At 37.9% G+C, this 21,366-nt stretch overlaps 2 protein-coding genes across 8 annotated transcripts; one reads left to right on the top strand and one right to left on the bottom strand.

Annotated features, from left to right (window-relative positions):
* The first annotated feature begins 2,292 nt into the window (after window positions 1–2,292).
* SRSF10 (serine and arginine rich splicing factor 10) lies at window positions 2,293–15,363 on the top strand. 6 transcript variants are annotated; one of them, XM_058195473.1, is made up of 6 exons: window positions 2,293–2,566; window positions 3,789–3,895; window positions 5,974–6,075; window positions 8,422–8,581; window positions 8,836–8,886; window positions 9,023–10,653. In XM_058195473.1, the coding sequence occupies exons 1-6, from the start codon at window positions 2,502–2,504 to the stop codon at window positions 9,318–9,320; spliced, it is 783 nt and encodes a 260-aa protein (XP_058051456.1). In that variant the 5' UTR covers window positions 2,293–2,501; the 3' UTR covers window positions 9,321–10,653. The 6 variants fall into 6 exon arrangements, with proteins under 6 accessions (XP_058051456.1, XP_058051454.1, XP_058051459.1 ...); XM_058195471.1 differs by having other exon boundaries at window positions 2,296–2,566; window positions 8,833–8,886; XM_058195476.1 differs by lacking the exon at window positions 9,023–10,653 and adding an exon at window positions 14,471–15,363 and having other exon boundaries at window positions 2,297–2,566.
* On the bottom strand, window positions 12,001–19,544 carry PNRC2 (proline rich nuclear receptor coactivator 2). 2 transcript variants are annotated; one of them, XM_058195478.1, is made up of 3 exons: window positions 19,396–19,544; window positions 15,822–16,027; window positions 12,001–14,557 (listed from the first exon to the last, which is right to left on the bottom strand). In XM_058195478.1, exon 3 carries the CDS (start codon window positions 14,537–14,539, stop codon window positions 14,123–14,125), a length of 417 nt encoding a protein of 138 aa, XP_058051461.1. In that variant the 5' UTR covers window positions 14,540–14,557; window positions 15,822–16,027; window positions 19,396–19,544; the 3' UTR covers window positions 12,001–14,122. The 2 variants fall into 2 exon arrangements, with proteins under 2 accessions (XP_058051461.1, XP_058051462.1); XM_058195479.1 differs by lacking the exon at window positions 19,396–19,544 and adding an exon at window positions 18,229–18,245.
* Window positions 19,545–21,366: the final 1,822 nt, after the last annotated feature.

Genomic DNA, 21,366 nt, shown 5'->3' with positions numbered 1-21,366 from the left:
CTGGCCTTCTAAAGAGCAAACAGGGTTGATCTCCTCTAGGTCTGACTTGTTTGTTTGCCTTGCAGTCCAAGGGACTCACAGGAGTCTTTTCCAGCACCAGAGTTCAAAGGCCTCAGTTCTTTGGCGCTCAGCCTTTCTTAAGGTCCAACTTTCACAGCCATACATTGCAACTGAGAAAACCATAGCCTTGCCTATAGGCACTTTTGTTGGCAGGGTGATGTCTCTGCTTTTTAGTCTGCTGTCTAGATTTGCCATAGCTTTCCTCCCCAGGAGCAAGTGTCTTTTAATTTCTTGGCTGCAGTCCCCATCTGCGGCGATCTTGGAGCTCAGGAAAATAAAATCTGTCACTAACTCTATTTCTTCCCCATCTATGTGCCGGGAATTGAGAGGGCCAGATGCCATGATCTTAGTTTTCTTAATGTTGAATTTCAAACTAGAGTTTCAAACTAGAATTAGTAGAAACTTGTTATTCTGTAATAGACATATATAGCCTTTGTATTTGTACAACACACATATATTGTATCTTTATATCTATAACACAAATATGCCTTTGTATTTGTATCACATATATTATGCCTTTATATTTATATCTCCTGTAACAAACATATTCTGTTATTAGGCCCCTGTAATGTATCTGGTATTTGTCAAACATATGTCCCTGCCATTTGATCTGAACCCATATCAATCTTCTTCCTGTTTTTCTTGTGCCATCTAAGAGCTTGGTACTTATCTCAGTTAAAACTGCAGACATCATTGGGGATAATTTACTCTTCAGCCCTGACTTACACCTTTGATCTGTTCCCTGCAGCTCAGGGGGCCAAATGAGGAATTGGCAGAATAAAGGAATGCTCAAGGAAGAGATAACACTAATTGAAGGCTTCTATTCCTTTGCAGGGCAACAAGGAATACATAAATCTAAACTAGGGAGGCCAGAATTGGGTACTAAGCTGATGTCTCTGAGGGTATAAAAAGGACGCCATATCTTCCCCAAGAGGTGGCTATCTCCTCACATGCATTGTATCTGTATATAGCTGGATATAGTCCCACCCAGTATTTTGTTTTTGGCCATGAATAAAATCTGCTTCTTTCTGCAAGCCTCATCTTGAGTCTCTCTTTTTGGCATTCTGGTGACTCAAGTACATTTTGGGACCTTACAATCCGATACATCAGAAAACAAGGGAACAATAAAAAAGCACTGATTACATGCGGGACTTGAACAATAATAAACATTGGTTCTAAATAACATTCCACAAGTGGCAAATTTATTGGTTACATTATTCTTTGCCAGCCGGTTTGGTATCTTTCTTAAAACTTGCAGGCATATTCAAGATTTTTCAGAATATGCTATTGTTTAGAGCAGGGGTCCCCAACCTTGGCAACTTTAAGCCTGGCGGACTTCATCTCCCAGAATTCCCCAGCCACCTGACTGGCGAATTCTGGGAGTTGAAGTCCTCCAGGCTTAAAGTTGCAAGGTTGGAAACCCCTGGTTTAGATCTTTAATGACAAGTTCTGATTTACCAAAAGAAATTACCATGGCCAAGAGCAAACGTGTTTTCCTGACATTAAAAAAAGAGACCTATACCTACCAGGTTAAAAGTGCCAATATCATCTTTTAAAAATGCTAATAACAAAGCCTAAAATCCCAGGCCACAGTACCACCTCTTAAAGCCAACGTTATTTTTACAAAACCAACATTTATTTTTTACAAAACGCAGCCTAACAAACCAAATGACCAAGGACCTTCCCCCAAAGACACGATTTTAAACGATTTTATTTTCTTCTTTCTGCATTTCCCCCCTCCCCCAAAAAAGAATCACTCTACTTATTTATTTCTCATGTTTATGTAGTGTATATTGGAGGTGACCCTTTGAGAACAGTATGCAACGAAATTTCATTGTAATGTTGGCCGATTAGTGTACATTTAAACCAGGGGTCTCCAAACTTGGCAACTTTAAAACTTGTGGACTTCAACTCCCAGAATTCCCCAGCCAGCATGGCGCTGAGGAGAAAGCGGGGCGCTAAGGAGCATGGTTGGCTGGGGAATTCTGGGAGTTGAAGTCCACAGGTCTTAAAGTTCCCAAGTTTGGAGACCCCTGGTTTAAACTGACAATATAAAGGTATTCTAAGTATCATTCGACCACAGCTCCACCCGCGCAGCAAAGGCGGCAAAGCAAATCCCGAATCAACCCGCGCAGGCGCGCCCAACCCCCACACGCTTGGCAAATAACGCGAGACCTGCCTCCTTTTACAACGGTTGCGGGCTAAAGGCGCAGGCGCCTTAGCCATCTCGCGCGACGGCTGAGCGCGCGAGGCGCTATCCCGCCCGGCGTTGGTGCGCGCGGGCGCGCTGCCTGGCTCTCGCGAGAGTTCGCCACAAGGCGGTTGCCCTGAGTCGTTCTCTGTGTGTCTCTTTCTCCTCAGCGCCGGCCCCGTTTCAACTCTTCTTGGCTTTGGCCTTCGTCTCTCGCCCTGCGGTCCGCTTCCCTTCCCCCGGAACAACCATGTCTCGCTACTTGCGGCCGCCCAACACCTCGTTATTTGTGCGAAACGTGGCCGACGACACCAGGTGTGTGTTTATTTGAGGCGGGGAAGAAAGGGCGCGGAAGGCCTGAGGCGCGACCGGCGGCTTGGTTGCCTCGTTTCCCTCGTCCCGGCCTTGCGTTTCGGGTGAGGTAGCTAAGGCTCCTGGCAGGCCTGCTTGGAGAGTCCGCCTTGATCGTTTTCCTGCCTTTGTGGCTCCTCACCCGTTCTTCGAAGTCTCCGTTAGATCGCCACTTGGGGCTGGTTTGATTTGTGTGCTAACTTGTCTTTTTTTGGCGCCAAAAGAGACTTTAAAAAAAAAGCCGTGTGCGAAATCAAGAGTATCGCGTCAGTTAGTAAAACGATGAAACCGTTCTTTGTTTGAGAGATTATTGAGAGGGGAAGCAGATTTATTTATTTATTTCCCTCTTTTTCTTTCCCCTTGCCTGCCTTTCTGCCAGCTTCCCTTTGTTTTTTTAATACATTTTTTGCTATTTTTTTTCCTTTCTGCAAGACACTGCTGCACGTTTGCTGTATCCACTACTTCCTTTATTCGAATTTAGCTTCATTAAAATGGCTCTTGGGTAATGATACATAATTCCAATTTTAGCACATTCCAAATCTTCTTTTTCTTTAAATTTGGATTGCGTTTCGAGATTTACATTAAGTTATATTTTTCCCAAATTCTTCTCTCCTTCCCCTTCCTAAGATTAAAGAACTTCAGAAATTACTTGAAATCTACAGCAAATCTATTTTCCTCCCCAATGTTTTTATCAATTTGCATCTAAGTAAATGGTCAGATTTAAGTAAATGAAGTCATACAGTATTATGATTTGTAGAAGCGTGCACACTAAAAAATACATGTCCCATGCACAAAGTAAGTTGGGGTTTGGAAGTCCAGTCATGCAGGTTTTGGTTTAATCACAAGGCATCTGAAATCAGCTATTCTGATGCAAGAACTTTTGTATATCTTTGGCTGGTAGCCATTTACAAGCTTGAATTTATTTTCTCCAGAGGTTAGATTCTTAATAATATTTAGCATGAGTGGCATATTGTGTTAAATATTGCAACATTATATTCTATTAAAAATTGGGTTCTTGCTTCAAGATGGCAAGGGAAAGTTAACAGCTGAGTTCACAGTCTGCAACAAAATGTGGGATGTATTTAGTAAAGTCATAGGATTGTTGTTCCCCGTCCTGTCCCCCCATTCTATATTGATCAGTATTTATACACATAAGTATTTTAATTAACATTAAGTCTCATTGCAGGTCTGAAGACTTACGTCGGGAATTTGGTCGCTATGGTCCAATAGTTGATGTATATGTACCCCTGGATTTCTACACCCGCCGTCCAAGAGGATTTGCTTATGTTCAATATCCTTTCTTCAGATGACTGATTGGTGAGAGTGGTGTTGGAGTTTGAAATCACATTTGTGTATGAGGTAACAAACCTAAATGACAAGGCTGTTTTTTGTGTTATTTGTGATGTGTGTGTTCCAATCCTCCGAAGATTAATGCATTAACAAATTTTCATATTTTGAAAACTTTAACTATAGTCAGTAATATATTGCATTATTGTAGCACAGGCCTCATATTTAGACTTGTGCTTTTAGTATGGAAATGGCATTTGCTGCTGCCTCCAAAGTTTTATCATTGCAATGCAATTCAGCATATTGGGCATTTCTAGTAAATTTGTTCTTAATGCTTAGCAAAATGTGACTGATATTTTATTGTTTATTTGATCAAGAACAGACTTGTATAAAATAAGGTGAAAATTCTTGCTCTGATTATTGTCCCCTAATTTACTGTCCTCTGTTGTTGCCTCAGAGTGTAAAGCTGTACAGTAATGGCGACCCCAAAGAAAAAGCATGAAAGAACCTTTAGAGTAGAATTCAAGAATTAAGGCAAGTAGACAAGCCAAAGACCTTCTTAGGATCAGGCTTGAAGAGAAGGGAAAGTTTGGGAAAAGAAAATGTAAAGAAAAGCTGGAAGAAGGACAAGCCATAATGGGAGAAAAAGCTTCGCTTTATCTACAAATGGGGGAAAAGGTTGTTTTTCAAAGTGTAAAGATAAAGCCATCTGTCACTTTTGACCAAGCATCTCAAGTCCTTCTGACAAGCACTTAAAGAGTTAAAGGTCAAGATGAAGTTGACTGGTGGCCAAGATAAAAAGAAGCCTTACCTGATGTATCCTACAGAATAAGAGCTGTCCTCTTGCTGGTTGTGTAAGTGGTTAACCAATATTTTTTATTCTAATTTAGTTTAGCTGTGGCCCTGTAATAACCATGATGTCTGTGCATTTAATTGAGAAGTGCAATTTCAACTAATCATTACTGATTTGAGATGAGGATATCTATTAATAAGGTGACATTTGTTGCATAGGATATTTGTAATTTGACACGGACAATTAAGCTCACTTAGGGGCTTGCAATATGTAACGAGCTTAATTTTCCAGCATATGTCTTTGTCATAAAATCATATATAACTTTGCAATGATCTATCTTATTAAATGAATTATTGAAAACGAAAATCATCAATACAGGCAGTCCCTGGGCTAAGAACATCCAACTTAAAGACAACCTCAAGAGAGGAACAGGACTGTTACAAAATGGCAGAAGTGTTGCAAAATCACTTATTACAGTATTTAAAACAGCAGATGGTTGACTGGCAGTGTGATCTCATTTAGATGGCGGACAGTGTTCTCCTTTGAGCTGACAAACTGCTGAAGCTACAAAAAGATTTCATGAACATTGCAAAGTAGTATGTGTATTTTTAATACATTATATTCCTTTTTTATCAGTTCTTGAAAGCATTGTGCAATTTTAGTAGAAGGAGAAAGAACACTGCCTGCCATTTTGAGTTGGATCACTTTGCCTTCAGGAGAGTGAGAGATTGAATTCCAGAGGATTCTCCTTGACTTGGGTTCTCCTTGCTGGAAACCTGTCTTCGCCATAACTCAATTTTGAAATCATAATTTTAAACTTTACAAAAAAAAAACCCTTCATAAGCAAGTTTGTTGTTCTTGATGTTCACCCCAATAGACAGAAGCACAGGTACAATAGCCTGTTCCAACCTGAAAACAATTTTGGGTTAAAGACATTTAGGAAATAGAACAGGTGCTTAACCCTGGGATTGGCTGTATTAGCTTCATCTGGAAAATGCTACACTGTTACTATATTAAAGCTCTCTAAGAAAATACTTAAGGGTGAGATATTTTTTAAACTTTGTTAGATGAAACATGACATTAAGAATCCAATTTTTTAAAAAATTAAAAATTTTGAGGCAAATGCAAATTGACATTACTGATATCAGCTAATCTTTGTTATGCTGTAGAACATACAAAAATGAGGACAAGTTAGTTGAAAGGCTTTAATGGCATTATTGGAAAACAATAATTTACTACTTACATAGTTGCAAATACTTCAAATTCCCAAGTACCTTAACATCTAGCACATTTGAAGATGTCCGGGATGCTGAAGATGCCCTTCATAATTTGGACCGGAAATGGATTTGTGGCCGCCAAATAGAAATCCAGTTTGCTCAAGGAGATCGGAAAAGTATGTACTGCATTTATATTTAAGTAAAATTTGTCAGAAAATGAAAACAAACATAACACATAGAGCTGTATCTATTAGTCTGTCATAGCTACAATACACAATAAACTTATTTTTCCTCTACACAAATTATTGAAATGTCATATTTGCGATTTACTGTTAATGATCTGGTAAAAACTATAGTGCAATATTCTGATTAGAATGTATGATACCTGCAAATTTTACAAGAATACATATTAAAAATGAAGGATCAGATGGGCACAAATAATTGATGGGAATGTTTATCATGAACAGTCATCTGGGCTACATGGACTTTTCCAAATCAATATGAAAATAAATCATGTAAAATCTACCAGTTAAATATAGATACAACTCAATAGGAGTAGAACAATTGTCATTCCCCTGGCAATATTTTATATCCATTTAGTGTAATTGTAGACATAAGTCACTCAACTACCATGGAGGTTGGTTTGAGATATGAAGCAATTATGCACAAAAGATTGCCCCCACTTAACAAACATCTTTTTGATCACTAGCTGTCTGAATACAGAATACAGGATATAGTGACAGCATCAACCTTCACTAGTCTCAGAAAAAGTAAAACTGTCTAATTTGATTATTACTTGTATTGGAAACACCTGGGTTTTGACTAGACTAGGAAGTCATAAAAATTAGCAGCAATTAGGATAAATACTGTATTTTTCAGAGTATAAGATGTACCGGAGTATAAGACCTACCTTAGTTTTTGGGGAGGAAAATTGCTGCTGATTGGCAGGTAGATTGGCCTCCCGGAATATCCCCAATCAGCTGTTTCCAGAGGTGAATTTTAGCAACAGGTTCCTTGGTTGTGAGCTCTGTGCCTTGCTTTTTTTTTCTGACTCTGAAACTCCTTTTCAGGAAAAACTTTTTTCTGACTCTGAAAGCCTCTAAAACAGAGCTTCAGAAAAAAAGCCTCTGAAGCTCTGTTTGGGAACTTCTTTTCTGAAGCTCTGTTTGGGGGCTTTGTTTCTGAAGCTTTGTTTCTGATGCTTTTTTCAGTCTCTGAAACTTCCATTTGAGAAGCTGGGCGGGGCTACATTTTGCATCCAGATTTTCACCCTCTTTTTTGGGGGGGTGCATCTTATACTCCGATGGATGGATGGATGGATGATAGATAGAAAAGGAAGGAAGGAAAAAAATTGGTTTACTTTCAATTGACAAAATGAAAAAATATTCTTCCCCACCAATGTAACTTTCACATTTAGGTGTTTCATTCCCAATTTTTTCACCCTGTGTGATCAGTACCAGGTTACAGAGAGCTGCAGTTAAGAATATGTAATAATGATAATTTGCAAAACAAATCTATCATGGCCACCAGTTTGATTGCCTATACAAGATTTGAGAAATTCATAGTTAAAACTCAGCAGTTGTTTGTTGTAAGAAATTTCATACATACTATTCCTCTAAATATAAATTATAAGTTAATATGGCCTGTTGCAGATGTTTTATAGATACCTGGCCATTGAAGAAACAAAATATTAGATTACTAAAATACAGGTAGTCCTCGTTTAATGGTCATAATTGGGATTGGCAACTTGCTAAACAACATGCTCATTAAGCATAACCGCAGTGGATTTACAGCCTTACTTTCTCTGCAGTCACTAAGCAAATCTCCATAGATTGTTAAGCTATCACATGACTGGGGGTGTTGCAACATTTATAAGTGTGAGGAATGGTTGTTGTAACTTTGTGCAACTGCTAAACAGCATTAAATGAAGCCTACCCATATTTGATCTGACTGAGAATGGTTTTTAGGAGAATGCAAAACTAAAGTTTTAGGGAAAACAGAATGGAAAAATAAAGCAATAAATAATGGAACCAGAAAGTAGGTTGTGAGGGTTTATTGGGAAAGAAAAGTAATATGGATACAAGAGAAGACATTTGAAAATACTTTGTGACAAAGATGATAAGGGAGATGAATGCAAAGAGAATAAATAGACATGCCATTTTTTAATGGAACTTTCAAAAGAACAGAAGAGCAGAATAAGTTACAGATGAACGCTTCTGCCCTCAGTGTGCGGTTATTGGAATCTAATAAGAAATACTAAGCTTAAACTTTAAACACAAGTTAGCTTACAAATCAATAAGAAAAGGGGCTAGGATAAATGTTTCAAGCTCTCAGTTGATTTTTCTGTTAAAAACTGCTGAACTTTTCTTGAGAAGAAATTGAGGGATCATACCACTTAAATGTGTTCAAAGTCAATCCTAGTTGGACTTTCAGTATCCAGCCTTTATAGAAGTCAAATAAATGAAGTATTGTTGCATTAAATATTAAGGTTTAATTAAAAACTTTATTTTTTTCCCCTACAGCACCAAACCAAATGAAAGCGAAGGAAGGAAGAAATGTGTACAGCTCATCTCGTTATGATGATTATGACAGATACCGGCGTTCAAGAAGTCGCAGTTATGAAAGGCGGTCAAGAAGCCGTTCTTTTGATTACAACTATCGCAGATCTTATAGTCCTAGAAAGTAAGTGTTGTACTACCTTGACCTATGCTGACCTGTAATGAAGAGGAAACTCATTGACTGTCTGACACCTAGATTCCAAGTCACCTTAGCAGTAACATGCATGGAAGTTGTTATACCTTGCATGAACTATGAGAAATAGTGCATCCTTGAAGAAAAAAGAAATATTGCAACTGAAGAATCTTTAGTTGGGGGTGTGTGAGTAATTCTAAAGGTATATGCCACTGTTTACTTTTTCTCATGTACCTTTTTAGCAGTAGACCTGCTGGAAGACATCGCCGTAGCAGAAGTCGTTCAGATAATGATAGGTAAACGTTCTTTTATATAACACATTCAAAATCAGAAAAGCCTGTGCCTGCAACAATAAGCCATTTTAATGTGAGATAATACAACACCTAATGAGCTTGACCATATTCAAATGTATTATCTTCCTCTTTCTGATAGGTTCAGACACCGTAACACATCTTTTTCAAGGTCAAAGTCCAATTCAAGATCACGATCTAAGTCACCAGCCAAAAAAGAAATGAAGGCTAAATCACGGTCTAGGTCTACATCTCGCACTAAATCTAGAGACAACTCTAAAATGGATTCTAAGGCACATTATAAGTCCAGCTCAAGATATGAAAAAGAATCAAAGAAAAATGAATCAGCTAGATCCAAATCTCAGTCAAGATCGCAGTCTAGATCTAGATCAAAATCCAGATCCAGATCATGGGCTAGTCCCAAGTCCAGTGGCCACTAAACAGTGTACTTTGTTTTTAGGCATGTATCATCTAGATAAATAATTGAGTTATGATGTTGCAACATTGCTTTAAAATAATTTTGTTAGTTATCCCTGGAGCAGGCAATTATTACTATTAAAAATACAGATAATCTTACACAATAGAGTCCACTTTGTTAAATGTCTTGGGCAGCTACTAAGATTCTTGTGTTTCTATGTATATTTTTGTAAAAAAAAAAAAAGTATGGTCTTATGCTTCAAATATCAATGGTATCTTGATCATCACGGTTTACACTATTGCTTAATTTCTGCTGTATAACCAGCAGATTGAGCAGTTTTGCTGTAGTGGCTGAGCTAAAAAATGTCAAGACTCAAAAAGGGTTGTAAAGGCTTGCTTGTGGACACTTGTGCCAAAATGGTTGGTTCCTTGGGCATTTGAAAGACATTGAAATACTAATAACTTCTGAAGCGATGGTCTTGAGAATAAATTAGAAAAAGCAGAAATTACTCACAATGATCTACTGTGGATTTGTCAAGATCCAGGTGCTTTTTCCTAATACATTAACCTCCAAAAATAAAATACTCAGTTAAATCGTTAGGTAAATATTTATATGCAATGTGGCGGGCTTTGAGGTTTAGTGAACAAATTCCATAAGGCTTTTTGCTGTATTAAATTAAAATCAACATTCAGATTGCACGATGTATAAACTAAACCTCAACACGAAAGTTTTTATAAGTTGGTTTACCTTTTTAATGCCCCAGGGTTTTGTTAATATTTCTAAATAGAAATGGCAGTTTTGAGTTTATACATCAATCTAACTTTCTCTTCAGATCAGGAAGGTTATTCAATATATGTTGTTTTTGCTTTTGGTAATATTATCTAGACTATGGAATAAAGTTGCCATGGTATGATCTCAAACATATTCTCTGGAAGACCGTAATATTGTATTAAGAACGTAGCATTTCTGTTGGAAGAATGAAAGTCAGCATCAAACTTTAAAGGCCCTCTACTTCTTTTTAGCAGGAAAATTTAAAATCAATGGAACTCGTTTCTGTAGAGAGCTAGTTTCAGATTTAAGTTCTAGCTATTCATATACAGTAAGCTGCTCAGGAGTAAAGATGTCTTTTAAAATGCTGACTGTTCAATAAACTGAAGGAGTGATTCTAAAATCTTTGTATATTTGATAGTCTAATTTTTGTTTATTACTAAAAGTTAATGTCCTGCTATGCAATCATTTATTGCTTTTTTTAAGAGTTCTTCCTAATGTAGTTTAAAACAAAGTGTAAAATTGTGTTACTGTGCAGCTCTGGTCAGAAGAAACTTGTGGAAATAAACTTTATATTTTCTTTCTTATAGAGGCTTCCAAAAAAGGTATTTTTATATGTTTTTTTAAAATACCAGGTACTATTTTAAGACATCACTGTTTTGATTAGGAGGACCCATTTATATTTTGCTTGCTGTAAATCTAGTGTTCAAACTAATAAAAAAAAGGAAGTAGAAACACAGACATTATCTACTGTAGTTTTAACTAATAATGTTTTGAGGATGGATGTATTCATACTTAAAGGAGAATACTAATGCTGCTTATTCAGTGCAGGAGCAGTAATTATTTCAGAGCTTCATCCACTGATAAAGACAAGTAAAATATTTTGTTATGCCAGAACAAATTCTGCCTCAGAGATTCGAGTCCTGAAGAAGTTATATAAATATTCTATTGGTTTGTGTAACTCCTCATCTTGCCAGTTGTGATTCTGAGTGGTGAACTTAAGAAACAAAACCTCGGAACGCCAGTATAATACAGTAATAAAAAGGTGTGAACTTGCACTAATTTATTGTGCACTATTTTTTATTAAATTTGACTTTTTCACAAAAATTAAATTTCATCCATAAGTGAAATGAAATAGACCAATGGAAGTTCCCTCAATCAGCAAGATGTTGAAAATATACCATGCTCTTAATAACCATGTCAAATCCAGAACAAGTCCATACGGCTTTGAATGTTGAACTGTTGCTGGCGCTTGTACAAGATATCTGGGCTGCAAAACAACTGAAATTGTTTATGAATATTTAAAAAAAATTAAAATCTCATTCAATTTAGGTAGGACAATATAGCCAACTAATGCCTATTTTTCTAACTTAAAAGAAGGCTTGGTGGCTCACCTTTTTTTTTTGTATGAGTCATTCTTATGCAGCAGATATATTTCATACTGTAATCAGTTTAAAGCAGAATTAAAATTCATGCATCCAATCAAATTAAAATACCTTTAAACAGCACAGCCCTTATTTGGTTCAACATATCCAGGGTACTGTAATCCAGTAATATATGAAGAACAAATTGAATTTACTCCCATAGCCATTAGATAGGGCCAATTCATAACTGCCTTTTGCCCAACTGCAAAAATTTTAGCACACCTGTACTTTTTATTTTTAACATGATTCACAGCTCAATGTTAAAGCCCCTCCTTTACAAGTAAAAATTCTTCCATCTAAAGGTTCGTATTGAAAGAAACAAAACCATTGGGTTACTTGCCAACTATCTGCAGCTGTTCATATTAAAATGGAATTCATGCTCATGCTTGCTTTTTTCTCAACCTCCTCATGTCTTTTGGATCTATGGGCAAGATGCCCCTTAATGCTTACTATATATGCTTTAGTTTGAAAAGAATACTACTATAAATAAAGTAGCAAGTCAACACACTGTTGGGGAGAAAGGGTTAAGGATTTTTATTTAAAATTTGTTTCAAATTCATATCTAAGAATATCAAGCATAGAATTTAGTATCAAAATTACATCTGGGATACAAAGATTTTCAAATGTCTGGGATACATTTGGGACATAAGGTAATATTTTGAGAAAGTTGTCTGATTGCTTTTATTTGGAAATATTTTAAATGTTCTGATGGTTGCTAAAACATTTTGAATATATATGTAGCTAAAATGTGCAACAATGTGCCAAATACCCACACATTTTTTTAAAAAAAACATCTTTCATGGCAACTAAATGTTTCATTACCATTGTTGGAAATTTAGCAACATTACACATTTTGTTCTGTATAATGTTTTAGTTTACATAATCTATTTACATAATCTATTTTCACCAAGATACACAGTGCCTAACACATCTGAAATTCCACCAAATTCTAAAGTTGCTGCTTCTAAGAAGAGTTCAGACACAAGTCAAAAAATAATAATAATGGTATATAATGAAATACTTTTTAACAAATGACAGCATATAAAACAGCTAAGAAAAGTGCTACAATATAATACATAGTTTAAAAACAAACACTTATAAAAACACTTTATTATATATCTTGACAAATACAAGGTGGGGTTTTGGCATTTTGGACACTGGAACTTCTAATACTTTGTTTCTCTGCTAAAAGTACTTTATACATCCAAAATGAAAGCAACCATCAGAGGGTACATTACAACTGTCTACAACAGTTCTAATAATATGCAGGAATTGAGGTTTCACTGAAATGCAACCTTAAAAGTCCAGTCCCAAATACACTTGGATGAAGCAGTTTTCAACAAAGTGTATTAGGACTGAAAACTAAAGTGTGCATAAACATTTACTGAATTATCAAGGTTTTTTTCTCTTCATTAAACGACCACCCTAACTTCAAAGACATTTTTAACTTTAAAAATGGTACTTTCTACCAAGTTAAATCCAAATTCTTATAGGCGCAGGCTGAGCACATTCTTTCACTGATACTCAAGTGCAATGGCATAGATATGTGCTTTTAAAGGTTTTTTTTAAGCATTTTTTTTATAAAAAACATGCCATGTTTTTAAACATGGACTTGTTTACATTCAGCAGTTTTGTACTAAAATAGTTCTTTTTTGGCAGGAAAGCCCACAATAAATTTACATATGCTACAAGTTTTACATTTATTTACATGGCTCTTCCTTTCCTCCATAAAAGATGTTTTTACAATTCTCAAATTCTTTAAACAAGTTCACATAATAGATTACCCTATTATACACTGGCCTTAGCAGTTCAGTTTCAGGAAATGATGCAAAACATACAGAATGCATATCAAAAACAGATTAGTGAAATTCACTGAAGAAAAAAAAGATACTAGAAGCTTTTGGCAGTATCAGTCATTACAAACATTCAAGTTGGCACATTTTGGGGTATCAATTTTCAATGCATTGTAAGGATTGTATAAGAATTATATATTTAATAATGAAAATAATTGGCATGCAACTTAAACAAGGGTTTATATAGATTGGCATTTCAAATCCAAATTTTGGATTTCAAATCCCAAGCCTTTGAATGGATATTTGCTTGCCCAACCTATCAGTTCAGTGATAGAAAAATTAGTTACTTGAAGAAATTAAGTTACTCTTTACAACAATTTTGGGTAAGAGCTCTAAAACATCTGATTTTGAATACTTACAGAATTTCAAAGTATAGGGAATAATCATATTTTACAATTACATTGCCATTGTGGTTAAAAAATGGTTTGGCTTATATCACTGCATCCCAAAAGACATATCATCAAGCACACTTTTCTGAGAACAAAAACTATCAATACAATTTGTATAGAGAACAATGACTGAGATTTGGTCTAGGCTATCAAATTATTTTAACAATGCATCTGTAGTACATAAAAATGGATACAGTGCACAGTAACGCCCAAAAGTGAACTATTTAATTAAGAGTAGTTCCAAGGAGTGACCATTCACCATCATATACAATTTAACTACTTTCCAACATGGTGACTTAGTTCTGCATGTTGTGCTTTTGTTTGAATTCTGGACTCCAAAATGGAACCATACTGAAAACTGAAACTATCAAGTGTCATTTTCTATGGAACTTAAGCCTGTACTTTCAGCAAGGTCTTAAGTTGAAAAGTCATGATTTCTTTATCGGCAGGGTTAAATGAAACAGTTACCCAGTGGCTTGGTGGTTTAGGAAGAACACTTGGGGATGGCGGCTCACTGAATTTTGCTCCAGCATAGTTTTGGTTGGTTTGAGGCATGAAAAGTGAGTGGGATAAAGCTGGATTCCAAGTCTGGTTGGTTTGGAAATGCACTGTGGTTTTTCCTTCATTGTGCATGGCCTGCCATGCTACAGATGATGGGTTGCAGCCATGTCCTCTCTCTTTCTTGTGAATTTTCTTCATATGGGAATTCTGATCTTTACTCTTTTTTCTATTATTCAGTTGTTGATGGCTCTTGGTAGCATTTCTGGACTGGACAGATGGAACACTGAATCTTTCTCCACCTCCCATCTTCAAGTTAAATGTCACCTATCCAGGGATTGGGAAGAGTCAAGAAAAGACAAAACATGTCAGGGAAAACCTAAGAAAATATGGCATGTGTTGTAACCATAATATTCTTTTGTAAAAAAAAAAACTTCAAAGGCAATGCCAGAGTATATTCAGATTGCAAAGGCAAGAATCAAGTAGCTTTATCAAATCTTCAAATTATCCTGGTTCCAAAATTTGGCATATAGGATGGGTTTTGAGCTACCATATTGATTAACTATAAGCAAAATTTTGGTTCAAAATGGTTTCAACAATATTTTGGATAATAGCACAATTTATTCAACACAAATACCTCTGGAGGTTAGGATTGCTATGAAATTGAATTCCACAGTACACTGTCTTGTTTCACATACCACAGTAAATTGTGATTTTTTTTCCAACCATGGTTTATTAAATAAGGCATAACAGATTAGAAAACATAGCACAATAAGCCACTTAAGAGAGCTTTTCTGAAAAAAACAATCTTTGAAACAACATTCCATCAGGTTTGATTTTTTTTTAACACCACTAACCTCTTCCCATTTCAGTAAATGTGCACCTTCACTGTATAATAAACCAGCTATTTTAAATATTTGTTAGGTCACCTGGCTGGCTTTTGTGCCTAATATTAGAAGTATTTAATTAGAACATTAAAACTCAGTCTCTTCAAATTTATATTGCAATTTTCCATTCAGAATAAAACCAAAAGAAACAGCCAATCGGATATTTTAATAGGCTGATAAAAGACAAATATGTTAGAATTTAACTACTTACTGAATTTTAAGGTGCAAAATAAACCATAGCTTTTGGAGCAGTTTATTTATTTAAAACATTTATATATCCACCCATCTATTCAACTCTTGGTAGCCCGCACTCAACAATTAAAACAACCTAAATAAAGGCATAAAGAGCACAATACACATATCTATTAAAACCACAGACATTCAAAACCTGGCACCAAAGTTAAGTTTCTAACATAGTCAATAAATCCTCTTATCCATCTCACCCTATCTCAGCTGTTAGGGGAAAACCAAATCTTAAGTGCTTTTTGAAAGACTAGGAAAGTAGAGACCTGCCAAACTTGAAAGGGGATGGGTGTTCCATAGGGTAAGGACTGCGAGGGAAGGGAAAAGGCAGATTCCTTAACTTCATTGCAGATTCCTTAACTTCATTACTTCCTACACAAGGAATAAGTCTTCCAAAGAAACAGCAGTATATAAAGGAACCCGTCTTTCCGAGAGACACAATTTGTGTAGTTCCCATTTACCTTTCAGTTCTGTTTTCAGATTCCACAATGTCCACCTCCTGTCCTCTTTCTTGCTGCCAGACTTGAAAGAAAAGATGCTGACTTTTATTGGATCTCTTTTGGCTAGGAGTGGTAGTTCTCATGGGCTGGTTTGCCGTTTTCAGCCACGAAGCCGAGCCCAACATCAGATTCTCAGCACGTGGGCTTCAAGGGTAGAAGTCCCAGCTCTAAAATGAAATTTGAAGTAGAAAATCAAAGAAAGTTCCCAATTCCAAATGGTGCTTTATTTTTTAAAAAATGTTACTTTTATTTTAGTTGTTTACAGAGCTATGCTTTTTGTTATAATACTGTACCACTCCCTATTTTAAAAGGTATCAAAAGTGGTTTATTTTTATAGACTAAATTGGTGCAGATTATTGATAATCACTAAAATAAATTTATGTGAAAATGGTATAAGTACAACATATTTATGTCGGGGGAATTGGCACCAAGAACATTTATTTCTAAAAGTACAATAACCAACAAGGCTTAATATGTATCTAGAAATTGAACATATGTCAAATACAAATTCACCATTATTACCTATATCAAATATTGAGTTTTATTTTTATTTTAAGGTCTGCTTTGAACAACAAACTGAAAGATAACAATCAAGAAAAAAAAACCTCAAAATAATAAACCTATAAATATATAAAATATTAAAGTTAAACCTATAAATACATACAGTACTGAATGGACAATTCCAAAACATGACCATCAAATTCACATCATAAATAACCGCATATAATTGATGGAATAATAACCAGTTGTAACCACCTTCTAAAACCCACAAAGGAGCGGAATTCCAGAGTATGGGAGCAGTGATCGAAAATGCCAGTGCCCTGTCTGAGATGGAGCCTGAAGAAAGTTTGCTCTGTTTAACCAGATCAGACAGGAAAATGACTGAGGCAGAAGGTAGTCCAGAATCCTGAAGGTGACGAACTAGTATCTTGAATTATATCCAAAAGCCAATCAGCAATCGGTGCAGCTTCTCACATAATGAGGTCACCCAAGAATATTGAGATATACTATCACTGCCTAGGTTGCTGGAGTAATGGGCAGGTGCTGTCCAAGGGCAGGACAGTGCTGACTTCATTATAATAATCCAAGTGGGAGGTGACTTAGGCTGAATGTCTGTGAGCAGAGTCTCCTGATCCAGGAGTGGCCAAACCTAGTCTACAAGATGTAATTGCACAAAACCTCTCCTAGTCAGAGCTGCCACTTGTTGCTTAAGCAGGAGCATGAACCATCTCTCAAACGAAGGAATGCAATTCCATTCAGAATCAAAGACACAATTACTCTGGAAAGACTTGGCTCCCAAACCCACTTTTGAGGGATCCAGCTGGAGTCTCTAGACCCTGATCCGATATTTCTACAGTATTGCATTAGCCAATAGTATTACATTACCCATCTAACCCAATGTGTATCAAAAATATCATACAAGTACCTATTCCCACAATCAGAACCATAACAGAGGAGGAGACCACAAAAACCAATTAATCCAACCCTTTACAATATATAAGCAATCAATTAAACCAATGAGAGGCGACTGTCCAGCCTCTTAAAACTTTCAAAGATGGGAGAACTCATAGCCTCCATGAGTAAGCTTTTCCACTGTTGCACAGATCTTATCTTCAGAAAATGTTTCCTTATATTTAAACAATCTTACTGCATTCATCTGGATTCTTGCCACTACTAAGCCAAACAGAATTGCAGACTTCCATCATCAGCAACGGTGGAAAGAGTAATGGAGCCAGCAAAAGTCCAATGCATTGTTTCTGTTCTCTGTTACCAATTCATCTCTATTAAAACCCCCAGAGAGCAATCTTTTCACAACCACGGAAAAGTGTTCCACTGCCTTTAAAAGTTTCTATCTGAATGGCAACATTTGCGTAGCACAATTGCAGCTATAACAAGAGGAGCCAACCTTAAAATTAATTCCTATGCAAGGGCATCGGCAGCTAACCAAAAAAATCTTTACAAAACATTCCTGAAGGGACACCCCTACAACAAAGTTAAGTTCTTAGGAAATATTTTAGGTATTTAAAGTGTAATGCCCTTCCTGCCTTCTTCAGACCAGTGCCCAGATAAAACTAGTCCACAACTGCCATTAGCCATACTAGCCAAAACGAGGTCCATTATTCTACAAGACATCTGGAAGGCATTGGCTGGGAGAGGGCAGTTTATACTGGTTCATTATTACTCACCATACTCAAAAAAAAAAGGCTTCTCGACAGCCAAGAAAGAAACCACTGTAAGAAAGACGGTCCTCGCGCACAGAAACCCCACTCCCTTGAACTGGTCCGCACAACTCTGCACTGCAAACAATCCAATGTCAATATTGCACATCCGTTTCATCAGCTTTCGGCCCCATTGTTAACCCTCTTACCTTTTACCCAACTAGTAAAAAACCATTCATTCCCAACAAGGAACAGAGTTTGCCATCAGGATTCCTTTCCTCCTCGGATCCCATTTCTCATCCTGACACGTCCACACAACACAACACACACTGGGGGCGGAGAGGGTGGGGGGGAATTCCAAGCCTCGCACAACTGGGGAGGGGGAATTCCAAACCCACATCCTCCCGAGAAGGGAAAGCAAACAAAAGCCTTCACCAGGCTTTGCCTACGCACGCAGCCTCCCCTCAAAAATGAACTTCATTCCTTCCACTCGCCGAGCTACCCAAGAGATGGGATTTTTAACCCTCCCCCCACCCAAATGGGGAGGGGGCGTCTATTAAACTGGGGAGAGGAACTGTTGCAGTCACAGAAAAAGTCTTCCATGGAAAGAGAGGGGAGACGTTAAGCGCCCACAAACCATTATTTCTTCCAGACCACAAACAAGTATTTTTCAGAGTTTGTTTGGTGTTTTTTTTAAAACTTCCGTGGACCCACCCATCCCCCACGCTCCAAATCAGGGGTCTCCAACCTTGGCAACTTTAAGCCTGGCGGACTTCAACTCCCAGAATTCCCCAGCCAGCATGGCGCTGAGGAGAAAGCGGGGCGCTGAGGAACATGGCTGGCTGGGGAATTCTGGGTGTTGAAGTCCGCCAGGCTTAAAGTTGCCAAGGTTGGAGACCCCTGATCCAAATGAACAATTTCAGCAAAGTCATCGCCAAGTTCGGCCCCCGCTTTCCTTAAGCCCCCCCCCCGCAACCGGGCACAATCCAGCCTCTCCGCTCCCCCTAATAAAAGCCGGCCGTGAGGTTTAGACGAGCGGGTCGAAACTTCTGAAGGGCGCCAAGTTGGGGGAAAGGGACCCTTAACCCTCCCCACTCCTCCCCCACTCACACATTGTATTATGAACGGCAGTCTATCTCCACAAATAGAAAGGCAGAGTCGACCTCTGCCGGGGGGGGGATCACTTTCCTAATCTTCCCCCTCATTGAAACACTGAGGGGGGGAGGCACCCATCTTGGGCTTTTCAATGGGGCACCACAACATGGCGGCACACCCCTCCTCCCCCCAATCTGGCTGGTCTTCTTCCCCCCCCCCCCGCCTTCTCCCGTCCCCCTTCCGCGCTCCTAAGGACAGCTTCGGCCCTGGCTCAAGCCCACCTTCAGCTGCAGCCGAACCCGCTCCGCTCCCTCCGGCTCCTGCGGCGCTCGATTTCCACAACCCAAAAAAAACCTCCCGCACAAAATGGCCGACAATTCCCGACTTTGAGGCCGAAGAGAAAAGGAAGGGGGAGCAACACGTACAATACCGCTCCGCCTTCTTTGCCAGGGTAGCCAATGAAAGGGCGGAGCCCACGAATGGGCAGCCAGTAAAAATCGGGTCCGCCTGTTGCTAGGGGCGGAAAGGAAGGCGGGCTAAAGAAAGGGAAGGAAAATAAGGGGAGAAAGGAGGAGGAGCCATGGTTGTTGTTTCAACTTCTGAAGGAGGCGCCTGTCCCGGAAAGGGCCAGCTGGAGGGGGCGGGGCGGGTGAGATATTATTAGAACAAGCCATGATGATGGAATGGTAAGGATCAAACCATGGTTTGTTTAAATGTGGTGTATTGAACAAACGACCTTTGGCTGGACTACATTTTAAGCTTTCTTATTAGCATTTAAATAAAAGGTGATAATTAGCATTTTAGCATGGTATCCATACCTCCTTTTGAAGTTTTTATTGTTGTTAGTTGCGAAATCGTGTCCAACCCATCGCAACCCCATGGACAATGTTCCTCTGGGCCTTCCTGTCCGCTAGCATCCTTTGGAGTCCATTTAACTCACGCCTACTGCTTCAGTGACTCCATCCAGCCACCTCATTTGAAGTTTAGGAAACCCTAAAATTCTACATAACAGATGTGAATTCTACTGAAGGTGGCTTATTGTGACCACATTTAAACAAGCCATGATTTGATCCTTACCATTTCACCAAAGCCATTTTCTTGAATGTGCAAAAGGCAAAAGCAATGAAACAACAGGGCTGTATTCTTAAAGACCTTGACAAAGTTGCAAGCATTAAGAAAGAAAGAAACCCTGGTGGGAAAGGAGAAAATGCAACATAGTTTAAGTCTGTTGTCTTAGCAAAACAAAAACTTTATTGCACATGAATGTCTTTAATTATTTTATTTGTTGCTTTCTGACTAGTCACTCACATATAATATTTATTTATTATATATTTATTATTTCTGTATCCTATATAAAGACTTGATCTACCTTCATAAACAGGTTATGTTTTGCCTGAAGTACTTGTAGTTCCTATTGTGCACTGAATAAATACATTTCCAGAAGATTGGCTCGGTGTATCTGGTTCAGGAGCAGGTTTCAAAACCCATCACTACCGGTTCGCTTGTGGGCATGCTTCTGCGCATGTGCAGAAGCATCTGGAGGGGTGGGCAGAGCCTCTAGTGGCCACCACTACCGGTTAACCCGATTCAGATCAAACTGGTAGCAACCCACCACTCATCTGGTTCTTTTATATTCTATAGCACCCAGCAACTAGGTTTGTTAGAAAATGCTACAAACTTGACATGTTTTACTTTCCTCCAGTTATTCCCAAAACTAGAGAAGAAAGAAGCTTCTCTCCAATTTAAAAAAAAACTATATAATTCTTTGTTATAGAAGAAAGTTGTTGCCACCATTGTGAAACACCGGTTCAGATGCTCTGACCTATCCCAACCATTTCAGAGGTTTTCAAACATTTCTATAGGGTTAATATGTAAGGAAAGTTGAATTACAATATTCAGAGGTTCTCTGGAAAACTTTTGGCTGGTCAGTTCCTCTGTGTCAGTGGGTTGAGGAAAAGAAACAGTGGGGAGCACTACATATGCCACCTTGGGGTCCTGAATGGAAAGGCAAGATAAAAGACTAACAGAGAAATAAAATAGAATTAAGAAGCAGAGTTTTTATTTCATAACAGAGTAAGATGAAATTGAAGAAATTGTTGCAGTCAGGAGTGCTCTGGCTAAAGCTAGACAGGACTGGATCTTATCCAAAGCTAGGAGCCCCAAGGATAAATGGGATTAAGGGTATAATAAATGCTTTTTAAAATGATACCAGTATTTGCAAAAGCAAATTGAGTAGAATAGTCTTGCCAACA

Source organism: Ahaetulla prasina, chromosome 10 (assembly GCF_028640845.1).
Source record: "Ahaetulla prasina isolate Xishuangbanna chromosome 10, ASM2864084v1, whole genome shotgun sequence".
In the NCBI taxonomy this organism is placed as follows: domain Eukaryota; kingdom Metazoa; phylum Chordata; class Lepidosauria; order Squamata; family Colubridae; genus Ahaetulla; species Ahaetulla prasina.
This window is presented reverse-complemented; position numbering and strand designations above follow the sequence as displayed.